The 22,125-nt window shown below is 52.2% G+C and overlaps 1 protein-coding gene across 2 annotated transcripts in view; it reads right to left on the minus strand.

Annotated features, from left to right (window-relative positions):
* Positions 1–1,248: 1,248 nt before the first annotated feature.
* The window catches only part of CBX5 (chromobox 5), a 34,929-nt gene continuing 14,052 nt past the window's right edge, over positions 1,249–22,125 (minus strand). For both annotated transcript variants that reach the window (XM_014576890.3, XM_075901648.1), the window contains exons 2-5: positions 15,479–15,657; positions 14,199–14,385; positions 9,973–10,070; positions 1,249–7,979 (exon numbers count right to left, since the gene is read on the minus strand). In XM_014576890.3, coding sequence (XP_014432376.1) covers positions 7,829–7,979; positions 9,973–10,070; positions 14,199–14,385; positions 15,479–15,615 — 573 coding nt within the window. In that variant the 5' untranslated portion in view covers positions 15,616–15,657 and the 3' untranslated portion in view covers positions 1,249–7,828. The remainder of the gene's footprint in view (positions 7,980–9,972; positions 10,071–14,198; positions 14,386–15,478; positions 15,658–22,125) is intronic.

The raw sequence follows: 22,125 nt of genomic DNA on the forward strand, positions 1-22,125 counted from the left end.
TCTCCCCCTCCCTCCCAACAGCCCCCTCAGGAACCACAGAGCCGAGCTGCCTTGGCCCAGAGGCCAGGCTCTGCCGGTGGCAGCCAGAGCCCTGTGGCCCTGCAGCAGGGCAGGGGAGTGGTGCTGGGACAGCAGCATCCACAGGCCCCCCTCTCCTAGCCCCAGGGGCTCAGACCCAGGCCTGGGGGTGCAGGCGGATCCTCCAGCAGGGCCCCGGCTTCCACCCCCTGCTCAGAGGGGAGGGAGCTCCAGTGCCCAGGGCAGGTGGGGAAGGGGGTCAGGATTTCTGGGGCCCACAGCAGCCTGAGCAAGCTGGGGAGGGCCTGGGGGGCAGAGGCACGGGGACCTGCAGCCCAGGGGGAAGGGGTGTTGGGAGCCTGGTCCCCCGCTGGCTCCATTTGCTCCCCTGCAGCAGAGCCACCGTGGACTCCCCTTGGTGAAGCCCTGAGGGGGGCCACCGCAGATCTGCCAGGGCCCCGCTGGGCTCAGCAGCAGGAACAGAACCTGGCTCCCAGCCCTGACTCCTTTCTGGCTGCCCAGGGAATCGCCCCCCTGCTAGGCCATGGGGCAGCCTGCCCGGGCTCCGCTGCCCCGAGGTTGCTGCAGCACTTCTGGCAGGCCGGCTCAGCAGGCGAGGGAGAGCTCTCCCGGCGGTTGCATGGCCCACCTGCAGGAGGGGTGGCCACTAGATGGGAGAAGCCGTTCAGAGGGAGGCAGGTCAGTGTAACCCCCCGTGATTTATACCCAGACGTAGCTAGTCCTGGTCTCAAGCTGCCCCGCACACTGGCTGCTGCGTTGACTCTGGAACCTACTGACAGTTCCAGCATTCTTCTTTCACCGCTGACCAGCTGGGCTGAAACTGTGGAGACCCGGAGAGGTGACTCGTCCATCGGCCCCACTTGCAGGCGGCACCTAAGGGAGAGGGGAGGAATCTTGGCGGGAAACCCTCACGCTGCACGTTGGAAAGGGACAGTCCCTTCCCAGGGCAGGTCTAAGGTACACGAGAGGGGGCCAGGCGTGCAGCTCACCCCACAACTGGCTGCCCCTTACATCCCCGCAGCAGGACAGCTGGGGCAGGGCTGAGAAACTGCAGCGTGCGCCAGCCTTGACTTACGCAGGGAAGAATTTCCTGCCCTGAAGAACGTGCTGAAAGCAGGCCCACGCCCTCCACTGACTACACCGGCATCGCTCTAGGGTGACCGTGACTGACTCAGCGCAGGGGAGGAAAAACCACACGGGAGCCCGTACTGAAAAGTAACCATTTATTAGAACCAATACAAGAGTATGAAAGAGTGCGAAGGGACGGGGCCTTTGTAACATGTCAGTTTCAGGACAGGAAAAAAATCCCTATTTTAAAAACATCACCATTTAAAAAAAGCGTAACATACATTAGCGGGGAGACAGGCTATGCTACCAAACATCACAGGGGAGGGGAGAGCTGGGCGCCGCCCGCCGTTTCAGCCAGACACGGCTCCGATCCGGAGGACAGAGCCCTGTTCTTGCCTAGCAAGTCAGTTCTAACGGGCAGCTGGGCTTGAATGCAGGCCCTGCACTGAGAGCGCCACCGAAGGCCACGGCGCCGCCGCAGCGAAGGAACCCACCCTGCCTGGCACACAGCAGGAGCAGCCACGGCCCCGCAGCAAGTCTCTTGCAGTGGGGGGTTGAGCTGCAGGCCTTGCCCGTGCCGACTGGCGGGAGGGACCCCGACTCGGCTCAGATAAACACTGTCAAATCATTTAGGGCCAAACCGCGCCGGAGCCTGAAGCAACCCAGCCTGTCATCAGAGACGGGCCGTGGGAGAAAACGCCTCCACCCCCTGGCGGGAAGGGGGAAGCCATCCATAGTGGCAAGCTCAGGCTGGCTGGGAAGGAAAGGGCCCCCACCGTGACAGGGCCTAGCCCCCTGGCATTAGAAACGGAGGGGCAGGACGTAGGCCTGTATTGTGCCAGGCAGATAAGGGCCTGGGCTCTACGCTGGTACACGAGGCACGGATGCACCAGGAGCCAGGGCGCTGGGAGGGCAGGCTGGCCGACCGAAGGCTTTGCCTGGCCTCTCTGTGTGGGATCAGATTGTAAACCAGGGAATCATGCCTCACCAGTGCCCTGTTAATGGGGGGGGGGGGAGGGGTCCACAATACATCAAAGGAGGAAGAGAATCGTCATGTTGCAGCTCAGGGCGGGGTCACACGTAACCCCCCTTACATAAGAACAGCTGTGACAACGTCAAGGGTTTACACGAAACATAAGTGAGTTCCCCTCTTCGCTCGCACGTTACGAGTCCTTGCAGGCAGCAGGCTCCACGTAACAGCGAGAGAGGATGGACCGGTGAACCGGAGCCTTTCCGCGCAGGCCGGATGCCGCGTCTAGCACGAGACTGGAAAGCCTTGGCGACTGGCTTTGGGAACGGACGCGCCCTAAAAAGTGTCCACACACAAGTGCTCAGTATACAAAAGAAACAGGGTTTTAAAAAACACCCCAGTTACAAAGCGGCCAGAGACCAGGCCTGTATCTCAGAACGGCCCCTCCCCAGACCCTCTCCCACGGAACAACAAAATAAAGGGGACAAAATGTTAGCGTTCTGCTTTGCCATAAACACACCATCAACACCAGGGAGAGCAGCAGGGAGGGAGGGGAACTGGCCAAGGGGCAGTTTTCCAGGACAGGCAGCGTGGGTACGGGAAGGGTCAGGCCCTGCCCAGGGCGGCCGATCAGGGACTTGGCACAGGGAACTCGAGCTGCCTGGACTGCTCCTGGCTACAGCCACGCACGAGGGATGAAAAAGAGGGAGGCGGCTCGGAAAAGCATTTCACCAGCTCCCCGGGACGCGTGTGCTCGAGAGGAACCGCCCCCCGCCACACGGAGACCAAGTTCCCCTCCAAAGGCCACTTTCAAGCAGGTCCAGCAGCTCAGCCCATCCCCGGTTTGCGGCAGCCCCCCGACCAGCGGCAGAACACGGAGCTTTGCTCAGGGACAGCGACGCGTCAGGAGACTCAGCCTGGGCCTGGCAGCTTCCTCATTGTGCGGCGGGTCCCCCCCACCCCAGGCTCGCTCCTGCCACGAGTTCACCTACGGGACTGAGGAGCGGGGGGAAATGCTTTTCAGGTCTCCTGCCGCATGCCAGTCCCGTCCCTGTCTGCGCTGGCCCCAGTCTGGGTTGGAAAATTAACCCCCCTCCCCCCCGGCCGAGCGCTGACACGGCAGCTGGCTGGGCAATCACTCCGACCGCCCTAGCCGGTGTGACGAGGATCCCAACCCAGGCTCCCTCCGCCCCCCAGAGTCCTTGCAGGAAGGGGCCGGGAGCTCGGCCCGGTGACCTGGTCAGCACCAGCGTCACCCATGTGGACGATCATTTCTGGTTGGCTTAAGCCCATTCTTAACAGGCTAACTACGCGCATCCACACGGCCGGTGGCGCTGGGCTAGTCTGGGGCCGCTCCGTTACAGGCAGCCGGCTCCAACGCTAAGCAGGCCCCTCGCTCCAAAACCCACAAGTGGAGAGGGCTGTTTGCGACGAGTTGGGGGCTGGTTCCTGACAGCCACAAGGAAACCCCCCCCCCTTTCACATGTCAGGGACTTCGTTTGGCACTTGACTTCCTACCCCAAACTCCCTGCGCGAAGATTAGGACCAGGCCCTGCTCACAAGTAGCCATGCGGACTGGCCCCCAAAATAAGCAATGCCCAGGGAACTGTTCAGCCAGACAACACAGTAACACCTCCCCTCCCTCCCCCACAGTTCGCTAAGAGGTTTCTGACGTCTTTTCGCCCATCCCCTTCCTCCTACGCCCGCTGCTGCAGCAACTTTTCCAGCAACACTGGAAATCAGCAAACTAAAATCTAGCCAGAAAAGGCAGCAGCTGCCAGCTGCAGAGACGCTTCCTCTCCTGAGCAGGGAAGGCAGCAGGACAGTGTTAACAAGAACAGTTCAACAGGAGCGACAGGCGAGCTGGCAGGCCGGTCCAGGGCAGCCCTGGTAGATGAGGCTACACCGCTAGCTACACCGCCGGAGGCTGCAACCGACAATCCGTCACGCTGCCGAGGAGCCACCTGGAATGCGGAAGCAACTGAAGAACCATGTTGCATCTCCCCAAGGGGCGTAATTCAGGCTGGGAGGGAGAAGACGCAAGAGCTCGGCTCCGGACGGACTGCTGGCCTGACGCAGGCAGCCTGCTGAGCCGTGTGGCTCAGATCACATTCACCTCAGGCTTTTCATCCAGAGCCGTCTTGCTGCTTCCACTGGAACCCGCCACACGGCGAACACGCGAGTCCTCCGCCCCCCCGCGCCGGTCACACCCGTGCCGATGGCGGATTCCGCTTCCGTTCGCTTGCCAGGGAGCAGAGCCAGGGTCCTCGCGGGAGGAAGGGGCCGTTCTCCCGCTGACGATGCCTGCCCTCTGCGCGCTGGGATCAAGCGCCAAGTTCGTTAGCATTTCACACCAGCGCAGCGATCACCAGCCTGCTTCGCCTCCCGCGCACGTATCCACTCCCAGCCGCAGCAGCCAGAAAGCCTGAATCCGCCTTCGCTTGCCACTCCTAGAGGGGTTCTCCACCTTCGCTGCCTACAGCCCCCCGCCAGCATGTACCCTCCTCTCGCAGCTCGCCTGCTTGCCACCAGGGCTCTGGGTACTTGGGAGAGATTCCAGTGCCACCCGGCTGAGTAGCAGAGCGCCCACCGCTCGGCTTGTTTCTATTGGTGGTGCACATTCACACAGGCCTCAGTGCACATCAAAATGTATTCCACACTTGGGTGGAAAAAACCTGCACATGAATTGGAAAGGTTAGAGGGAACGTGGCTCCCACCCCCCGCTAGCCCTGCACCTGCGACCCCCTAGAACCCATCCTGGCCCCCCCCAGAGAAACACGGATCGTCTACGGAGCAGAACAAGCAAGCCGTGCTCTGTGGGAGACTTCAGTTTGGGCTGATTGGCCAGTGCTTTGCGTGTAGCCTGTTGAAAAGAAACTCAGGCGGCAGCAGGCACAGAGCAGCAGCAGCAAGACAGGCTGCTGAGCCAGCCGGAGAGGGAGAAGCGTGTGATGCAGGAGAAGGGGGCCGGCGGAAGAGGCAGACACAGGCTGATGCGCCAGCAGCCTTTTCTAGACCTGAAATCAGCTCCCTAAGTGGTACGCTCTTGCCTCCAGCGCTGCGAATGCCGTCCCCACCTCCCCCCACAGCACAGGCAGGGAAGCCCCTAGGAGAACGCAGGCAGAAAGGAGCCAGCCGCTGCCACGACCTCCTGTACCGAGTACATCCTAAAACAACTCGCACCAACACTGGACAACATGGCACAGGGCCCCTGCTACCCAGCTCAGATCCAAACACCGCAGGTGGGGCTCAGTCCTACTTCCACACAAGCCCTAGCCACAGGGATCCCGGCCCCCGGCTCTAGGAGCTCTGACTAGCCCGAGATCACGCCAACCAGATTTTAAAGCAGTGTTTCTCAACCAGCCGTACGAGTCCCGAGGGGCACGAGAGAAGGCCAGGGCGGGGGGGGGGGGGGGGGGAAGGAGTATGTCAACAACTGAAATTTGGAGAAAACAGAATTTTTGTTTTCAGTTTCAGGCGCTTTATTATTTTTCTACTTTTTACACCCAAAAATGTCATCGCCCGCCCGGCTACAATTAAGTTGTTTAAACAAATGTGTTGCAATGGTAGAAAAAAAATATGTGTCTGAAAACTGTAGGTACTGGGGGTACTTATTTTTTTAAAGGGGTACAGTACTTTCTAACAACAGGTTGAGAAACACCGGTTTAAAGTCTCAAAACCCCATGAGAGCCACTGCCCGGGGCTGGTGCCAGAGGGGCACCAGTGCAAACCCCACAGCTATGAGGCCAAGAGGCTGTCAGTCCAGAGGTGTTTAATGACGAGCAAAGTCAGCTTGCCAGGAACGCTGCTGAGCAGAGGCCTTGAAAGGGTGCCAGGAGCACTTCCCAGCATCTAGAAAAGAGGCAGCCGCACGGGGCCCACCAGCATTTCTGTATCAGGCGCTGACAGCAGCAGCTTGGCTGACCTGTTTGGCAGTTTGGCTCAGAAGGCAGTGTCCCCCCCCATACTCCCCCCGAGCAGGCTGCTCTAAGCATGGCCAGCCAACCCTTTGCCTCCACACCCCTCTGAGGGGCAGACGCCAACGGCAGGCACCTCAGGGCAGCGCTTGTTGATATGCGCCCAGCTAGGAGTCAGGTTAGACGCACAACGCCAGCCCCGCAGACACCCACGAGAGCTCTGCCATTGATTCTAGAGCGCCCGGGGCTCCCGCGCAGCCTCGGAACGGCGGGCGGGTGGAATTCAGCCAGCCCGGCCCACGTTACGCTGAACTAGCTTCTGCCCAGCAGAGACGGGCAAAGAGGCAGAGGACAACCAGCACTGTGCTCTAGAAAAGCAGAACAAGCAAAACGCTCACGCCCACGCCCCAGAGCGGAGTGCGCGGGCCAGGACCGGAGCCGCCGTCGATAAAACACCCGCTGCACCTCGCCCGCGGATGTGCCTTAACGCCACGCAAGTAACACGGACAGGGCCGGACCGTCGGAGTGAGTCAAGTCAGGATGCAAATATCATTGTTACGTTACCAAGAACCCCACAAACCCTTTCCAACACGGCCCCTTGCGGGTCTCCACTTCATGCAGGGAGCTTTTCCAAGCCCACAGCGAAGGCCCCCAAACCAACCAGCTCCCGTTCTGGCAGGACGTTTGCCCGGGAAACGAGCCAGCCAACGCCCCACCAGTGTTCCTTCTAGCCATCAAAGCCGCTGTTTGCAACATTGGGGGGGGACCCAAGACACCCAACAGGCCCCGCGGGCAAGGAGACCAAGTCCAGCTAAGCTACACAGCATGCAGGGAAGCAGAAAGGGCTGGGCGGAGTTGCTAAGGAGCACACCGTGCAGCCCCCACTCCACACAAGGAGCGAAAGGAAAAGGAACCCTGCCAGCAGAGCAGCTGTCCCACCTAGCCCTGCCTCGCCAAAGGGACACTCCCCCCCGGGGCACAGCGATGCCCTCGGCTCCGCTGGCAGGCTCTGGAGCCCTGGGCATACGCTGTGCACACCAGGCCCGAGCAGCTGCCCATGCTCCTAAGGCAGAGTCATGGTGGAGGGGAGAAGCCGCTTGAGCAGCCAGCGTCCGAAATGCCGCAGGCGCCGCGGCATCGCACCCGGCCAGCCGACACGCTCACCCCGACCGCCGCCCAAGCTACAGACGCACTGCGCGAGACCGGACACGGCGGCGGCAGGCCCGCGCCCGCCGGGACCAACAAACGCGTTTCGAGCGGAGGACCGCACACGCTGGGCTCTCCCTGGAGGACGGGGGCTCGCTCTGGCCCTGGGCAGGCTGGGCTTGCTAGGCCCGTCCTAGGCACGAGACAGGCGGGAAAGCATCACGATGGAGTCCAGATGCACAGTGCCAATGAGACTTTGCCCCGTGTGGCGCTCGCAGGGTTCCCCAAATGCAGAGCACTCCTAGCGGGCTCCCCCCAACAGCCATGTGTGCACCTGGACAGGGTAATCCCCCTCAGAAGGGGCATTGCTGCCGCTCTCGGCATTTAAAGCGGCAAAAACGGGCCGAGCCAAGGGAAGCAACAACTCTATAAAACCAAGGCGGCTCTATGAGGCGGCAAGACGTTCAAACCGTTTTCGGGAGGGGCGGGGGAGAGGGAGGAGGACACACAGCACATATATCTCGTGGGTTTCACTAGAGATGGAGCTGGACATGAAGCAAATCATTTATGTGACGACTGAACCAAGAACAAGGTGTCTCCTGGGGGCACAGTAATAAGCACATTTCAATGGATGTGGTCAGGTGGGGCGGATGTGTATGTACAGCTCAGGAGGGCGCAGGACGGCGCTTTAGCTTTTCGCTGCTTCTCTCTCTTTGTTTTCCGTGTCCTCTGGGTACGCGTGCCAGGTCAGTCTCTCCTCATAAAACGCTATCACAATCTGCGGGCATTTCACGTTGGCTTCCTTTGCTAGGACCAGGTCTGCTTCATCCGTGTCTTTCCTGAGGAGTCAGAGAGAGAGAGCGCATTACCCCCTGGTCAGCGCTGGGCTCCTGCGGGCCAGCAGCAGAACCCAGGGCTCCCCGCCTTCGGGAAGGGAGGCCGTTCGTAACGCCAAGTGGCCAGAACACGGATCAAAACCAAACATTGACTTAATACAGCTTTGAAACTTGTTACCGTAAATCCTGTGTCATCCGGCACTCTGTTAACTAGAAAACTTCGTTAACAGGCATTGCTCCCAGTCACAATACTGTCACATCTTCAGGCGCACAGGCCTGGCTTGGTTTACCAGGGTTGGCTTAATCATCTTTAACTCAAAAGAAAAATGAGACCAACTGCCTCAGGCTACAAAACTACCAATACTCAAAACTTGAGTTTTACTATTGTCCATTGGTTTTCCCTAGGTTGATGGGACCCTCAGATCACCGGAACACCCTAACCCCCGAGCGTGCCGGATAACGCAGGTTTTACTGTACCTTGCACAGAAGCACATTCCTTGCCGTGTTAAATCTTTTCAAGTTTGCCCTTTAGGTTTTTAGTAGTTTACAGTATTAGTCTGGTCCACTTTGGTACCGCTACAAACATGCCTCCCTCATTTACCAAGATCGTGCCCTCATCTTGCAGTTTCCACCTCTGTTCCATAAGCACAGTCCGTGTGGGGTAGGTATTTTAAGCACGACTTCTTCCCTGCGCATTACTGCTCCTGCACCGGGGGTGCCTGTGCTATGCCAGCGAGGTGGCAGGATGGGACCTGTCAGTCACCGTGGCAGGGGCTGGCTCTGCCTTAAGGACCATGCCAGCGCGAAGGCATTCAAGCCCAGTATGTGATTAACCTCCCCGGGGAAAGCACAGCACTGAACCGACCCAGCATGCGGGAGGGGGTAACGGTGAAGAAGGACAAGCGTGACCAGTCCAAGAGAGCACGCTCGGTGCTGGACTCGGGGGCAATGAGGGCTAGGGATGGTAAATATCGGTTAATAGTCGATTAACTGCGTGAATTCTTATCGGTTACTCGACTAGTCTATAATCCCCAGGGGCGGGGCCGGCAGCCAGTGCACTCCGGCCCCATTCTGAAGAAGCCCCTGCCACTCCGCGCTGCTGCCTCTGGATCAGAAGCAGCAGCGTGGGCTGCCAGGCGGGAGCTGGTCTCTGAGGGCAGCCAGTTTAAAAGCCAGCTCCCCTCCCAGAGCAGCTGGCTGTCGCGGGGCAGCATGACTCCTAATGCACTCTAAATGCAGAGCTGCAGTGGGGTAGGTCCCGGACCCAGCATGAACCTGCTGGCCAGCCTGCTAAAAACGAGAGAGAGACAGAGAGAGAGAGACAGAGAGACAGAGACACTGCGTGTTGTCTAGAGCATTAACCTATAAGCTTTGCTTGTCGGGTCCTTGGCCGCACGATTCCATCCCTACCGAGGGCAGGTGCCAGGAGCCAGGGAGCTCCCTCGGCGGAGCCGGGAACTGGAAGGAGCCGCCAGAACAGAGTTGCCGCCTTAGGATTGCTGCACAGGAATCTCCCAGCTCTTTGTCTTTGCAGAGGGTGGGGGAGGGGCCACCGCTGCCTGCGGCCCAGCAAGATGCCAGCCCAGCTGCAAAAAGCCAAGGAACCGAAAGAGCCAACTGGGGTGTGTGTTGGGTGTGTCTGTCTGTCTGTCTGGCAGTGGATTTCCTACTGCTCTCCCTGGGGCTCTGGGGGGAGGAGCGGAGCTGGAAGCTGCCTGGTTGCTGGTTCCAGCAGGCACTGAACTCAGCTGTGCTGGGGACAGGGAGCAAGCCCCACACCCAGTGAGCACCAGGCCAGTGGCCCAATCTAAGCCAGGAGCGGCCAGCCGGAAGAAGAGCGAGTGAAGCCACACTAAGAAAGCAGAGCTGCCTAGCTGCCCTTGTCCTGCTCACTACGGTGGCTCACCTGGGACCCCTCCTCGGGGTGAGGTTGGAAGGGGCCAGAAAACCAGCCGAGCTGCTGATCTGAAAAGGGGGAGTGACGCCCCAGACTTACCATTTCATTAAGAACATTAAATCGCCGCAGGAGTCTGTGGCACCGATGATCTTTTCCGGCTCCAACCCTCTCTCGAAGCCCCTGGCGATATCGTTGCTCTGGCAAGGACACAATGGGTTGAAAAAAAGAGTAAGGATTTACGTTCCCTTTGGTCATTCTTTCCAGCCTGACCATTTAGACGAAGCAGACTTAAAAGGGCACCCGTAGCCCACGGACACAGAAATAGGGTGGGGTTATAAGCAGCTGGCTAGACTCCTTAACGTTTCCAAGTTAATATTTGGACTCTACAATTCAGGAGTCAATACTGAACAGGGAGAGAGGGGACCCAGGAAACCCATAAAGCCAAGCCCCTACAGTAGGGCATTCAGTTTAAACGTATAGCTGGTGAGAGGTGCTGGACGGGCAACAGAGATCCAAGTCTGCTCTGTCTGCAGTGGCGATAGCTTCTCCAGGCCAGGACCAGCTCCGAAGCAAGAGGAGAGTTTAATTCTGCCCAGGAGGTCCCAGGGCACGAGGTGCATTTTCCCCAACTGTTTGAGACGGGGTGACACCGCCCCTTCCCTGTACCATCAAGGGGCTGTTGGGTGGTCTGACAGCTCTCAGTCACCACCAGCCATAATCTTTGGGGCACAGTCTCTTTCTGTCTTTGCATCTGCACTCAGCGTTCTCAAACATGCATGTGTGCCGCTAGCCATGCGGAACGCCAGACGCGACTGTGCAGACAAAGAGACAAAGGGCAGCCAGCGTGGTGTGGAGGCACTGCAAGCATCTGCCAAAGGAAGAAATGGCCGGAGATTGGTGGCAGAATAGCAGGGATGCTAGATACCGTGCAACTGAATAGTTGTGTGATTGCGTGAAAGCTTTGCGGTTACACAACTATTCGACAGGCCCCAGGGGCAGGGGCAGGGGCGGCAGCCAGGGCGCTCCTGGGAACCCCCTGCCACCCCATGTGGCAGGGCTGGCCCCCAACTTTTTGGCACCTGAGGCAGGGAGCTCAAATGACACCCCCATGCGCCCTCACTTGGGCCAAAACTTTGAAAGGTCTCTTGTGCTCTTCTTCCTCCAGCACAGCATCCCCCATCTCTGTGCATCTGGAGCAGAGAGAATCCATCTGCACCAGCAGCAGACACAATTTTCTACACTCTGGGTCCTAGTGGCACCTCCCCACCATCTGGCACCTGAGGCAGCCGCCTCAGTTCGCCTCATGGTAAGGCCGGCCCTGCCGCGTGGCTGCCTCTGCATTAGGCAGATCATAGTGACCATGGAGGGGGAAGCCAGGTTTCTCAGGAGTATATTTTGCGCATTTGACAGCACGTTGTGTATAATCAGTTTCACTGTTTCTGCTATAAATTACCCAGCTTCCCCCTTTGCCTTTTAAGCAGGTAAGGAGAGGAAAATGGTTAACAAATCTCAGTGGTGACACGGACATTTATTTTGGAATCCAGATCGTTTCCTGGGAAACTTCTTTCCATTTCCCCTCTCAGTGACGCGGAGGTCAGTTCTTGCATGTAACAAGACCAGGGCCACTGTTTCAAACAGAAATCTGGTTTGCTGCCAAGCTCTGCCCCTTACACTGTGTGCGCTTTCGTACAGCACCTGCAATAAAGCATCCCCGAGTCACCCACCTTGTTTACCCCCAAACTGCTCCTCCTCCCTCCACCTTTCAGCTCCATCTAGTAGCTGAGCTGTCACTGACACCAATCCCCTGTTTTGCCCAAAGCACGGAGGCTCAGACCCCTAGGAAGTGCTGAGCGCTCCTGTTTGGGGTCAAATTTATATTACTGATTGTGATCAGCCGGTGTCTCCTTGCGCTGGGGAGCAAGAGCCTGCAGCGGGGGGCAGCAGGTGGCTCCCCGGGAGCAGGCTGGCAGCTGGGCACGCCAACTTCTGGCTGCCAGCCCCTCTCCCGGGGAGCTGACTGCATTGCAGGCTCTGCAGTCCAAGTCCTATACTGCACAGCCCACAGTGCAGGGTAGCATCTGGCTCCCAGGAGCCGAGCCAGCAGAAGAGTTTAACCACCAATGGAAACAATCAGCTGGTGCTTATCAGCTAACAGGTTAACCAGTTAACTCTTTGGGACCCTGGGACCAGAAGACTAGAGGCAGCAGCTAAGCTGCAGAAATCAAACTGCTCATTTTACTGTTGGACAGTTTTAGTTCCAAAACTTTAAACGGGTTGCATAATGGGTTATAAAACTGTAATCTCAACACACTAAGGGTAGCCTTCTGGACATGAAATATACGACCTTATTACCCCTTATGATTTCATTACAGGCAGACAGGAGCAATGGGTTTGAATCTCCAATGACTAAGCCATAACTTTGTACAGACACAGCTGTAAAGGGCAGGGCATTTCTTCAAATAAGGCTGTAAAAAAAGTACCACTAAGAAAGAAGTGCAGGAGATTGTCTTCAGGAAAGGAAAAGCTGAGACAGAAATGTTGCTCAACGGTTCCTCATTTATGTAACATTCCATATATTAGGCTCTCCCACAAAGATGGGTTTTAATAACCATCTTCTCGTGTTTTGTGCATTGGATGCGAATTCTGCACATCTCGGAGCTTCTTTTTTTTTTAAGGGACTCGATATTTTTATTTTATATTTCAGCCAACAAGGCCCTTTCCCCACATCATAACTGAGCATCAAGGTGCTTGCAATCCCAGTTATTTAACCAACAGGCATCACTACCTCCCAGCATCCTGTCTGGATTTCCCACATTTTCAAAGCCATGTCTGGGGATTTACCTCCAGCGCACTGTTGGCTTTTAATGGGGGATAAAAGTCTGTGCAGCACCTGCAAACAGAGCGCTTCCATTCCCATGTTTCTGCTGCTCTTTTGTATTCCTTGACCTCCTTTCTTCTCTGGATCATTACAGCTCCCCCTCCCGCCACCTCTGCAGACTGGACACGCTCGCTACAGCTGCTTGACCTTCCCCCGTTTCCCTGGGCATTGCTGTCTATCAGCCTATACCATAGTTCTGGCGTCCAGAGTTCATGGCTGGGTTTCATTAAATGTTGGCCAACAGATTACAAAGGCCTGTCGGTCTTTCATGCCCTTCACAGCTGTGAACAGCACTCCGTCCCAATCTCCGGGAAACCTCATCTGCATTCCTGTTCTGTACCAGGCCTACTTTACAAGTGCAAGGTTCTGGAATGATTTCTTGGCCCCAGGGAACTCCCGGGGAGCCTTGCCACTGACTGCCAGGAAGCCAGGATGTTACCTCGGATCTTTGAAGCCCTTGCTAGCTAAGCCCATCTTGGAAAATATATTTCCCTCCGTGACAAGGCAGCTCTTGGGTGGTACAGCTGGTCAAGGGTTCAGGAGCTAGTTCCGGTGGAGATCTGCATAACCCCCAGCAGTGGGTGTCAGTAAGAGACCATGTCTAGCCAACTGCACAAAGAGATGCATCTGTCAGGAAACGTTGCAAGGTCTCTCCAGAGACCCGAGCAGAAACGCCTAGTGGCATTCCATTGGGAGACAGCGATTGATACGGAAAGCAAGGGAAGGGCAGGGGAGATGGGTCCTGCTTTGCACAGAAGTCGCAGGGAATCCTAACCATGTCAGGCCTTCTAGACATTCACATGTATTTGGGCTCAAGTCTGTCAGTGTAGATCTTAGTCACTGCACACAGCACAATAAACAGAAACTTTAAATTGACACCACAACAAATACAAATGAAAAAAAAAATCCCCTAAAATCTGCTCCTAGCGAATGAATGCTTGAGGAACACTTTTGATGCATCCTCCCTGAAGCCCCCAACGATTGCTGCAAATTGGGACGTACAAGAAAACCTCTGGCTTTAGGCACATGCTTTGGTTTGTGCCCAGCTTAAAATCAGCATTTAAAGTCTCTTTATTCTATCAAACACTCAAACAATAAGCTGCATCTCTCGTGTCCCCGCCTACTTGCAGCTCGCTCTTTCTTTAAAAGCTCAATCGTTCCGTTTTTTGGAGTCAGAGACAGCAGTTAGTTCAATCTATGGCAGTGCTGCTTTCCTGCAACTGGTGCAAACCGACCCACAGCCAACCAGAGTAACCAGGACAACAAGCTGTTGCTCTACGCCCATTTGCCCAGCAGAACATGCCTTCTCGACTCTTGGTTCTAAAAGTCTCTTGTAATTTTTAGCAGGTTTCCACCCACCCAGATCAACATGTTGTGCAGGACAGAGCTCACTGCCTTGCTAGAAGCTTGTGGCAGAATGGGGTGAGGGAAAAGCCAGCAAGCTCACCTCCCTCTTCTTTTTGGTTTTGATGTCCTCGGCGCTGTTAGAGAGGCTGGATTTCCTCTTTGTGCTTTCGGATTTCTCTCTTGATTTGTTGTTCTCACCCTCCTTCATTTTTTTATATTTTTTCATAAACTCAGAAATCAGTTCAGGGCAGTCCAGGTTCTTCTCGGGTTCCCAAGTGTTGTGTTCCCTGTCGTGGAAAAGATGGGTAATAACTATCAAAACGGAGGTGAAGAATTTTCACTGCTGCCATCCAAAGATCACAGACACGGACCTACTCTGAGGCAAAGAAAGTTAGCGATGAGCCACGGTTTTAAGCTGGGTTCTCCATTTCCTTTGGGAGCCCAGACACCTGCAATATCAATGCTTTCCACCCCCTTGCACTTCATGAACACAGATTGCCATGTTGCTCAGTGACTTGTAAGGCGAGGGGTTCAAAATGAAACGTAACCTCAGACTAACAGGAGACAGGATACGCTGCAGCGCTAATGGAAGTCATTATCTTGTGTGAGGACACATGAAGAAACGGGGTTTGTCTAAACAAAGTTCTACCAGATTTTCTATTCAAATATACATATTTCCCAACCTCTTCCCCCAGGACTTTCCTTTCTGAACATCTTGTTAAATGTCCTGCCCACCCAGTCTAAAGCAGTGTGCATCCATTTAAACATCCCATGCCAAGATAGAACACACCTTGCACATTTTCGTCATGTCTGTGCTTCATGGTAGACTACATGGCCAAAAGCCATGACAAACACAGAGGACACACAACTTGCAGAGTTTCCCCACTGGGGCAGATTAAGAGAAAATTAAGGGGGAGATTTTTTTTTAAAGGCACTTGAAGTATCCCTCTTCTAAACCAGCCATTTACCCAAGCTGCAGTTTAACATCTCCACAATAAGTCTAGACAAAAACTGCGCAGGTGCACCTTCACCCGCGAGCCAGCCCCTGGTACTCAAGTGAGGAGGAAGATTATAGACGAGAGTGCTGGTGAACAACTCAAGTGGAACTACCAACTCCATGAAGTGAGAGAGGGAACGCAGACGCCAAAGGGAAAGTAACTTTTGCCAGTGATTTACAACCCACTTACGATCCCAGGCCCTCTCCTCGTGACCCACTCATTTAAATGGATGCACGCCACTCTTATCCGGAGTGAAGAAGGCAAGCTCCACCCAGGAAGGTGTTTAGCAAAGCTTGAATGAAGGCAGCGAAGGTCAATTTTGAAGCGCTGCCCTTGGAGCGCTGCTGACGTTAGCGCAAGTCAGAAGGAAAGTTGGACTTACTCAGAGAATCCTTTCCACTTGAGAAGATACTCCACTTGACCCTTCACAACACGCCTGTCTAGCACCTTCTCCACAACATACTCCTCCTCATCTTCAGAGGACGAACTATCTGCTGTCCTCTTGGTTTTCTTTCCCATAGCGCAGGAAGTTCCACCTAATGCACCAAGGCCACCCAATTCCTGCAAATCGGAAGTGAAATGTTGTTAATTGTTGGCACTGATGCAGGCTTCAGCACTGCTCCCAGCCAAGGTATTGCCCACCCATTTGGGACCCATCTAAGGTTTCTCCAAACTCTTGTCACTAAAGCGCCGATCCTGCAGACAGATGCATGGGCAGAGCTCACTGCAGGTTCAGGGCTAAAAGGCCGCTATAAACAGAAGGGGAAGAATGAGCGTGAACAAGACTATGGGCTTGTCGTTTAAGGATGTGACAGTGCTTTGTCCAGAGCTGCAAGATTCTCGGAGTGAGTTGGTATTTCCAGTTGAGCTGTTGATCATAGCTAAACAGATCCATTCCACGAAGGCCTGTCTACCCAGGGCTAGATGCAGAGTTCAGTAAGTACATATACATATATTCTGTGGGTCTGCCCTGCAGGAATGCCCCCATCTAGAACAGCAAATGCAACGTCATCTGGGAAACCCAGTTACAACAGTGGGGCCCTAGCTACACCAGAGACATCTGTATAGAAATTCTTAGCACCAGCCCAGCACCACAAGGGTAAGTAGCCACAGCACAGATAAGCAAGGGTTATCAAATGGTGTCAAATGCTAGTGGTCTGCCTACACCGGGCTTCTAGCAGCCACAGAGCGAAGTGTTCGCAATGGCGGGATTCTGTCTTTTCAATGGTTTCCTCCATATGGACGGGGCTTGACTGTTCTCGAATCAATGCTACAAGCAGAAGCACCACCGTTACCAATGCCAATAGACACAGCCTCCCAGGAAGAATCTCTTATCCTTGTTTAACAGAGGAGAGAAAACAGGGCTCAGAGTTGAAAGTCATGACTATGTTAAAAGGTCTAGACCACATCAGCCTAAACTGAAAGATACACCAGGGTGGAAGTGGTAATTGCCCTGATTACTAGTTAGGCTGCATCCTGATAAACAACTGGACTGGGGTAACAGACAGCACCCTAAACCACGAGCCTCAGTTTCTCCCCTCTGCAGACATGGGATAATACTTGGCTACATCCCAAAAGAGTAGTTACTTGCATAGCACTTTGCATTTGAAGAGCTGAACAGATTAGCATCAGTTTCCAAAACATACGTGGTTCAGAAACGAGGGAAAGTTCAGCCTCAAACTAGAGGTAATGTGGCTGAGAAATTAAACGGGCTCTTTCAACCTTGACTATCATGTTACTACTGTGACACTATTGGGCGGTAGCCATCAAAACCAAATATTCAGAGGGTAATAGTTAAAGTCCTGTCAGTATTACTTACAAAATGGTATTTTTTCAGAGATTTATAACTCGGCAATAAAAACCATTCCAGACTGAAACATGAGGTTATAAGGTTTCAGTCCCAGAGTGAAGTTTTAGACTAAAATTAATGGGGGGGGGAGGGGAATAATCAAATTAAACCATTTGAGATACAAGAGTGAAAAAAGTTGTTACAGCAGATTTGTGCTCCTATAACTTAGTCTGCTTCCAGTTTAACAAGTTTAACAAATTATTAGTCCATAAACCTTGTGTGGTCCAACTGCATTCGGTATTAAATTTTATTTTAAAATGACAGACCCCTAGTATAAAACGTGGCCAGGGGGCATATACAGAACACTCCCCAAACAGCAAATACTGCACATGGAATAGCTAATTAGTAAAAGGGTCCCAGTTTTAAACTGATTTCCAACAGTATTTCTTAGTACATAGGCTAATCCAACTAGGAACCTTTCCAAGCTCAGAGGTAAATACTTATTTTTATAACCTCATTAGTTGGTGGGGTTTTTTAAGAAGAATTAAACAGCCCACCTTATAGCCCTTGAACAGGCAGCATGCGACAGACAGAAACCAGGAAATTCCAAGTTAAAGCAGACTCCCAGGTCTTACCTTGGAATTTCCTGGATTGTGTCAGTTTCGGTCACACAGCTAATGTTCTTTAAACAGTTATGCAGTTAGTCCTAGGAGGTAATAGTGTATCTGTCCCCCAGGAGGGAATTAATAGACTGCCTGAGGGTAGAAAAAGCAGAGTGACAGAGCCTGAAACACGCCAGTCTCCAGCAGGTCAGCTTTAATTGTAGAGCCCTGCAAATCCGCAGAGAGCCGCAGGGAGCTGCACCCGCACATGTGGATTAGGGATGTAAAATCCCATTTAAAAGTTAAACTTAATGTTTTAATTGGTTAACCAGGATTCTTCAGACAGGGGACTACTCCAGTCCAGCCAGGCCAAACCCTCTGCATCTCTTGGGAGAGGGGCGGGTGGGGGTATGTTCCTGCCACCGGTCCTCCCTTACTGATAAGGGTGATGCTTATCGGGTCACCAGTTAACCCTTTCTCTCCCTAATGTGGATATCTGCAGCTATTTTTATGAAAACATGCAGCTATCTGCAGATGTGGAAGCGGATATCCGCCACTCATTTTTGCAAATACTGATGCAGATACAAAATTTGAATCCGCTTAGGGCTCTACTTAATTGCACTATTTCAGTGAACCTGGAAAAATGAACAGGGATCTTAACTGGTTACTGCATCAACAGAGTTACTAACTAAACCACAAAGGCAGAATCTTTACTAAGGTTGATGCATGAGCCACGATGAACTTAATTTTCTTCTCAGACCTCCAGGGGAATTTGCTGAGCCTTTTTACTTATAAGACTCAGAATATCAGCTCATGCGCCAGACACACAAAAACAAACATGGAGACCCAGGGAACTGTTTCTACACAGCCTGTTTTCAAAGCAGAACTACGCTTGAAAAAGCATTTTAATGTTATTTCCCATTCATAGAGGTCACTGTACATATTTTAAAACACTATAAGGCTATGTCTAGACTGCACTGCTTTTCCAGGGTACTGGAGGTATCCTGGAAAAGCAATGCTGTGTCCAAGGAACGCAGCCACCTTTTCGGAAAAAAAATTTAAAAAAGCGGACGTGCTCTTTTACCATTCCTGTAAACCTTGTTCTATGAGGAATAAGGAATGTGTTGAAAGAGCACTCTTTTGAATGTGGTGCCATGTAGACCCGCCAAATTCTGAAAGAGCCTTTTTCTAAAGTAAATTGGAAAAAGATATGCAATTAGCAGTATGCAAATTGCATTTCTTTTTCTGATTTAACATTGCAGTGTAGACCTGGCCTAAGGGATTGTCTACACTTAAAATGCTAGAGCGGCACACAGCAACAATACAGGTAATCCACCTCCCTGAGAGACAATTGCCATATTGATTGAAGAATTCTTCTGCTGACCAAGGTGTTATCTAAAAAGGACTTAAGACAACCTAACACCATCAAGGGGTTTCCCCTATCTCTGACCGATGTAATTAAAAATCAACCTAATTTTTCCAGTGCAGACCATGCCTAATTTTATATACAGGGGTGTTCTAACACAAAGAAAATACAGGACTATGTAGCACTTTAAAGACTAACAAGATGGTTTATTAGATGATGAGCTTTCGTGGGCCAGACCACGAAAGCTCATCATCTAATAAACCATCTTGTTAGTCTTTAAAGTGCTACATAGTCCTGTATTTTGTTTCAGCTACACCAGACTAACACGGCTACATCTCTATCACTATTCTCCTAACACAAAGAGAGCGCCTTGAAATAATTACTTCACATGTCAGTCTGGCCTCTCCTGGAGAGAAAGAAAAAAAAGTCGAACCTTAGGGCTTATCCACGCTTAAAATGCAAAAGTGTAGACACAACTCGAGCTCATGGGAGGGGTTCTACACTCACATAGGTAACTAACTTCCCTGAGAGGCAGCCGAGAAGTCAAGGGAAGAATGCTTCTGTCAACCTAGCGCTGTCTACACAGGGACTTGGGCTGGCTTTCCTACCTTGTTCACAGGTGTGGATTTTTCAATCTAATTGTCAAATATAGGCCAGGCCTTATTCTTTAACTTGCTTTAATTTTACAGCAACTCAACTGCTCTGCAAACAGTCTCGCCTCAAAAGCACAGTGTTTTAAGGAAGGGTTACAGCTCTGCACCACTGTAGGACTTCAGCAAAGATGCTACTCACCCACAGAAGAGCGTCTCCTGTCCACATAGTTCTGCACCTCTGCGACAGGCTGCAACTATGTCAAAAAGCATGGTCTGCACTGGGGTCAGGTTGGTATGACTAGGTCGCTCAGGGGTGTGGATTTTCACACCCTGAGAGATGCAGTTATAGCGATGTAATTTTGTACAGGTTGAACATCTCTAATCCAGCACTCTCTGGTCCAGCAACATCCGTGGTCCAGCATGATTTGAGTTTGCCAGGTGTCCACTTATCATGGGTGTGGTCAAGGGTTCCCCAGGATCCCACAAAGTTGGTTGACAGTCATCAGTCCTGGCTCTCAGTGTTCTGTGCTTCTATTTACTCTAATTCACCCCTCAATGTCCTCTAACAGCCCAGCAAGCAGGGGCAGCGTTGGTAACGCTGCTAGCCAATGCTGACCTCCCATGGTCCAGCAAATTCTCTGGTTTGGCCCTGGTCACATCTACAGGGTGCAGGATTAGAGAGGTTCAACCTGTAGTGTAGCCCTGACCTCAGTCTGTCCAGGTGGCTACAATCTTTCCCTCGCCTTAACTACTTTCTCTGCTGCAGCCAATACTCACGTGTAATGTCTGTCTGTCTTTTGGTCATGTATTTCATTTAGCTGAGGCCATGTTAGCTAACCAGTTAGCAGCCTAGCACGTGCCACAGTCTGAGGGCTCAATTTTGCCGAGTACCAAGCACCGCACAGTTCCTTGCAGGATAAGGCTTAGAAGAGAGTGCGTATATTTACTTCCTGAAAGAGATCACTGCTCTAGTGTTATCTGCCTGGAACCACCCCAGAAAATTTGAGGATTACATGTTTTCAACAGCTTCTTTTAATCCAGAATAAAAAGAACCACAAAATGAGCAGACTCAATGGAGTAGGATTTTAACACAAGTCACGTGTTAGATCTAAGATATGCTTTGCTAGTATCTTCCAAAACTAGGTTATAGAAACGTACCCTAGACTTAAGAGGAAACAAATCTGCACTCATACTTTTAAAGGAGCAAAAGCGAAGGGGGGAGGGAAGCTTCCATAAAGTGTAGCTGATTGCACTCTGATATCAGGGTGATGGTGTACACCTATGCTTACCTAACTGAGTAATTTACTAAGTTAGTAACTTTGTGAAGTCACATGTAGATGACCACCCAGTAAGGCCCCCCTGCTGAAGTGCAAAGTCTTGCCACACCAGCGTCTACCCAATGTGCATAGCTCTTTTGAAAAACTGGCCATTTATTTTCATGCCTTAACAGGAGCTCTGAGCTCTTTTCAATGTCAGGCTCAGTTTCTTGTAAACATTATAAAACAGGAACAGGGACTGCAGCAAATCAAGACACACATGTCAACTCCAGATGCAACCCAGATCCAGAGAGAGAGAGAGAGAGAAATAACTAGTGGGATTTTCTCTTGCACACGTTTACAACAGCTGTACATCTAGGAACCAGCACCCACCACTTTTCAATCTTGGAACCTTCAGTACTGCTACTACAGAACCCATTGACAATCTTTTTCTAAAGGCAGACAGCTCTATCATATTCCTGGAAAGGAGGAAGGTGGGCAAAATTAAACAGTTGGAAGCCTGTAGGAGTTTGATGGAAGCGGCATCTGTTATTACAGGCAGTGCAGGGACAGTATTTACAATACTTTGGTAACTCTGCAAAATAAACTAGTAAGAGAGTTTGCAACACAAAGCTAAAAGTATCTAAAACAAGACATGCATTTCTATGCCACAGCTGCCTGCCAAATTTGGTTAAGTTGTTTCAGGCAACACCCATAAAGTGGTAGATGCACAAACACAAGAGTCAATATGGTCCCTGTAAAGATCTCGAAGCACATAATAATCCTTACACATTTCAATACCTCCAGCAAGGGTGGAAGAAGTAATTACCCAGATTAATCACTCAACATCCAAGAAACCCTACACTTATCATTTCTAGAAGTGGAAACATATATCTAGTCTCCACTTACTACAAGAGAGGACCATGCTGGAAATGGCTTTCAAAACCTTGACTTGACATAATCACGGTCAGCAAGCATAGAGCATAGCTCCAACTTTAACTGAGGTAGAATTTGGTTAAGAAAATCAGCCAAGGCTAGGCCGCTGCAGAGCCTCAAATGATTTTCAAAGAGAACTTAACATCTTCCCTAGAATTTTAACAACCCAGCTGTAGTGTTTAACAGATTACCTTGATCAGCTAATGCCTAGGATGCTAGCTAACACACCTACAGAAACGACCTGTTATCTATGTAGACTATATACTTTGGGATACAGACTTAGCCAAGATTCCTTTATGTCCAAAATACATTAACTTGCTGCACTTTGAAAAAAGCATTAAATACCACACGTTCTTTAACCCAAGATCATTAGAGAGATAGACATTTCGAGAACTGGGACATTTCATAATCATTCATAGTTTTGAGGCCAAAAGGGACCACTGTGATCACCTGGTCTGATCTCCTGTACCACACACGCTTCTAGAAC

Source organism: Pelodiscus sinensis, chromosome 19 (genome assembly GCF_049634645.1).
Source record: "Pelodiscus sinensis isolate JC-2024 chromosome 19, ASM4963464v1, whole genome shotgun sequence".
Classification (NCBI taxonomy): Eukaryota; Metazoa; Chordata; order Testudines; family Trionychidae; genus Pelodiscus; species Pelodiscus sinensis.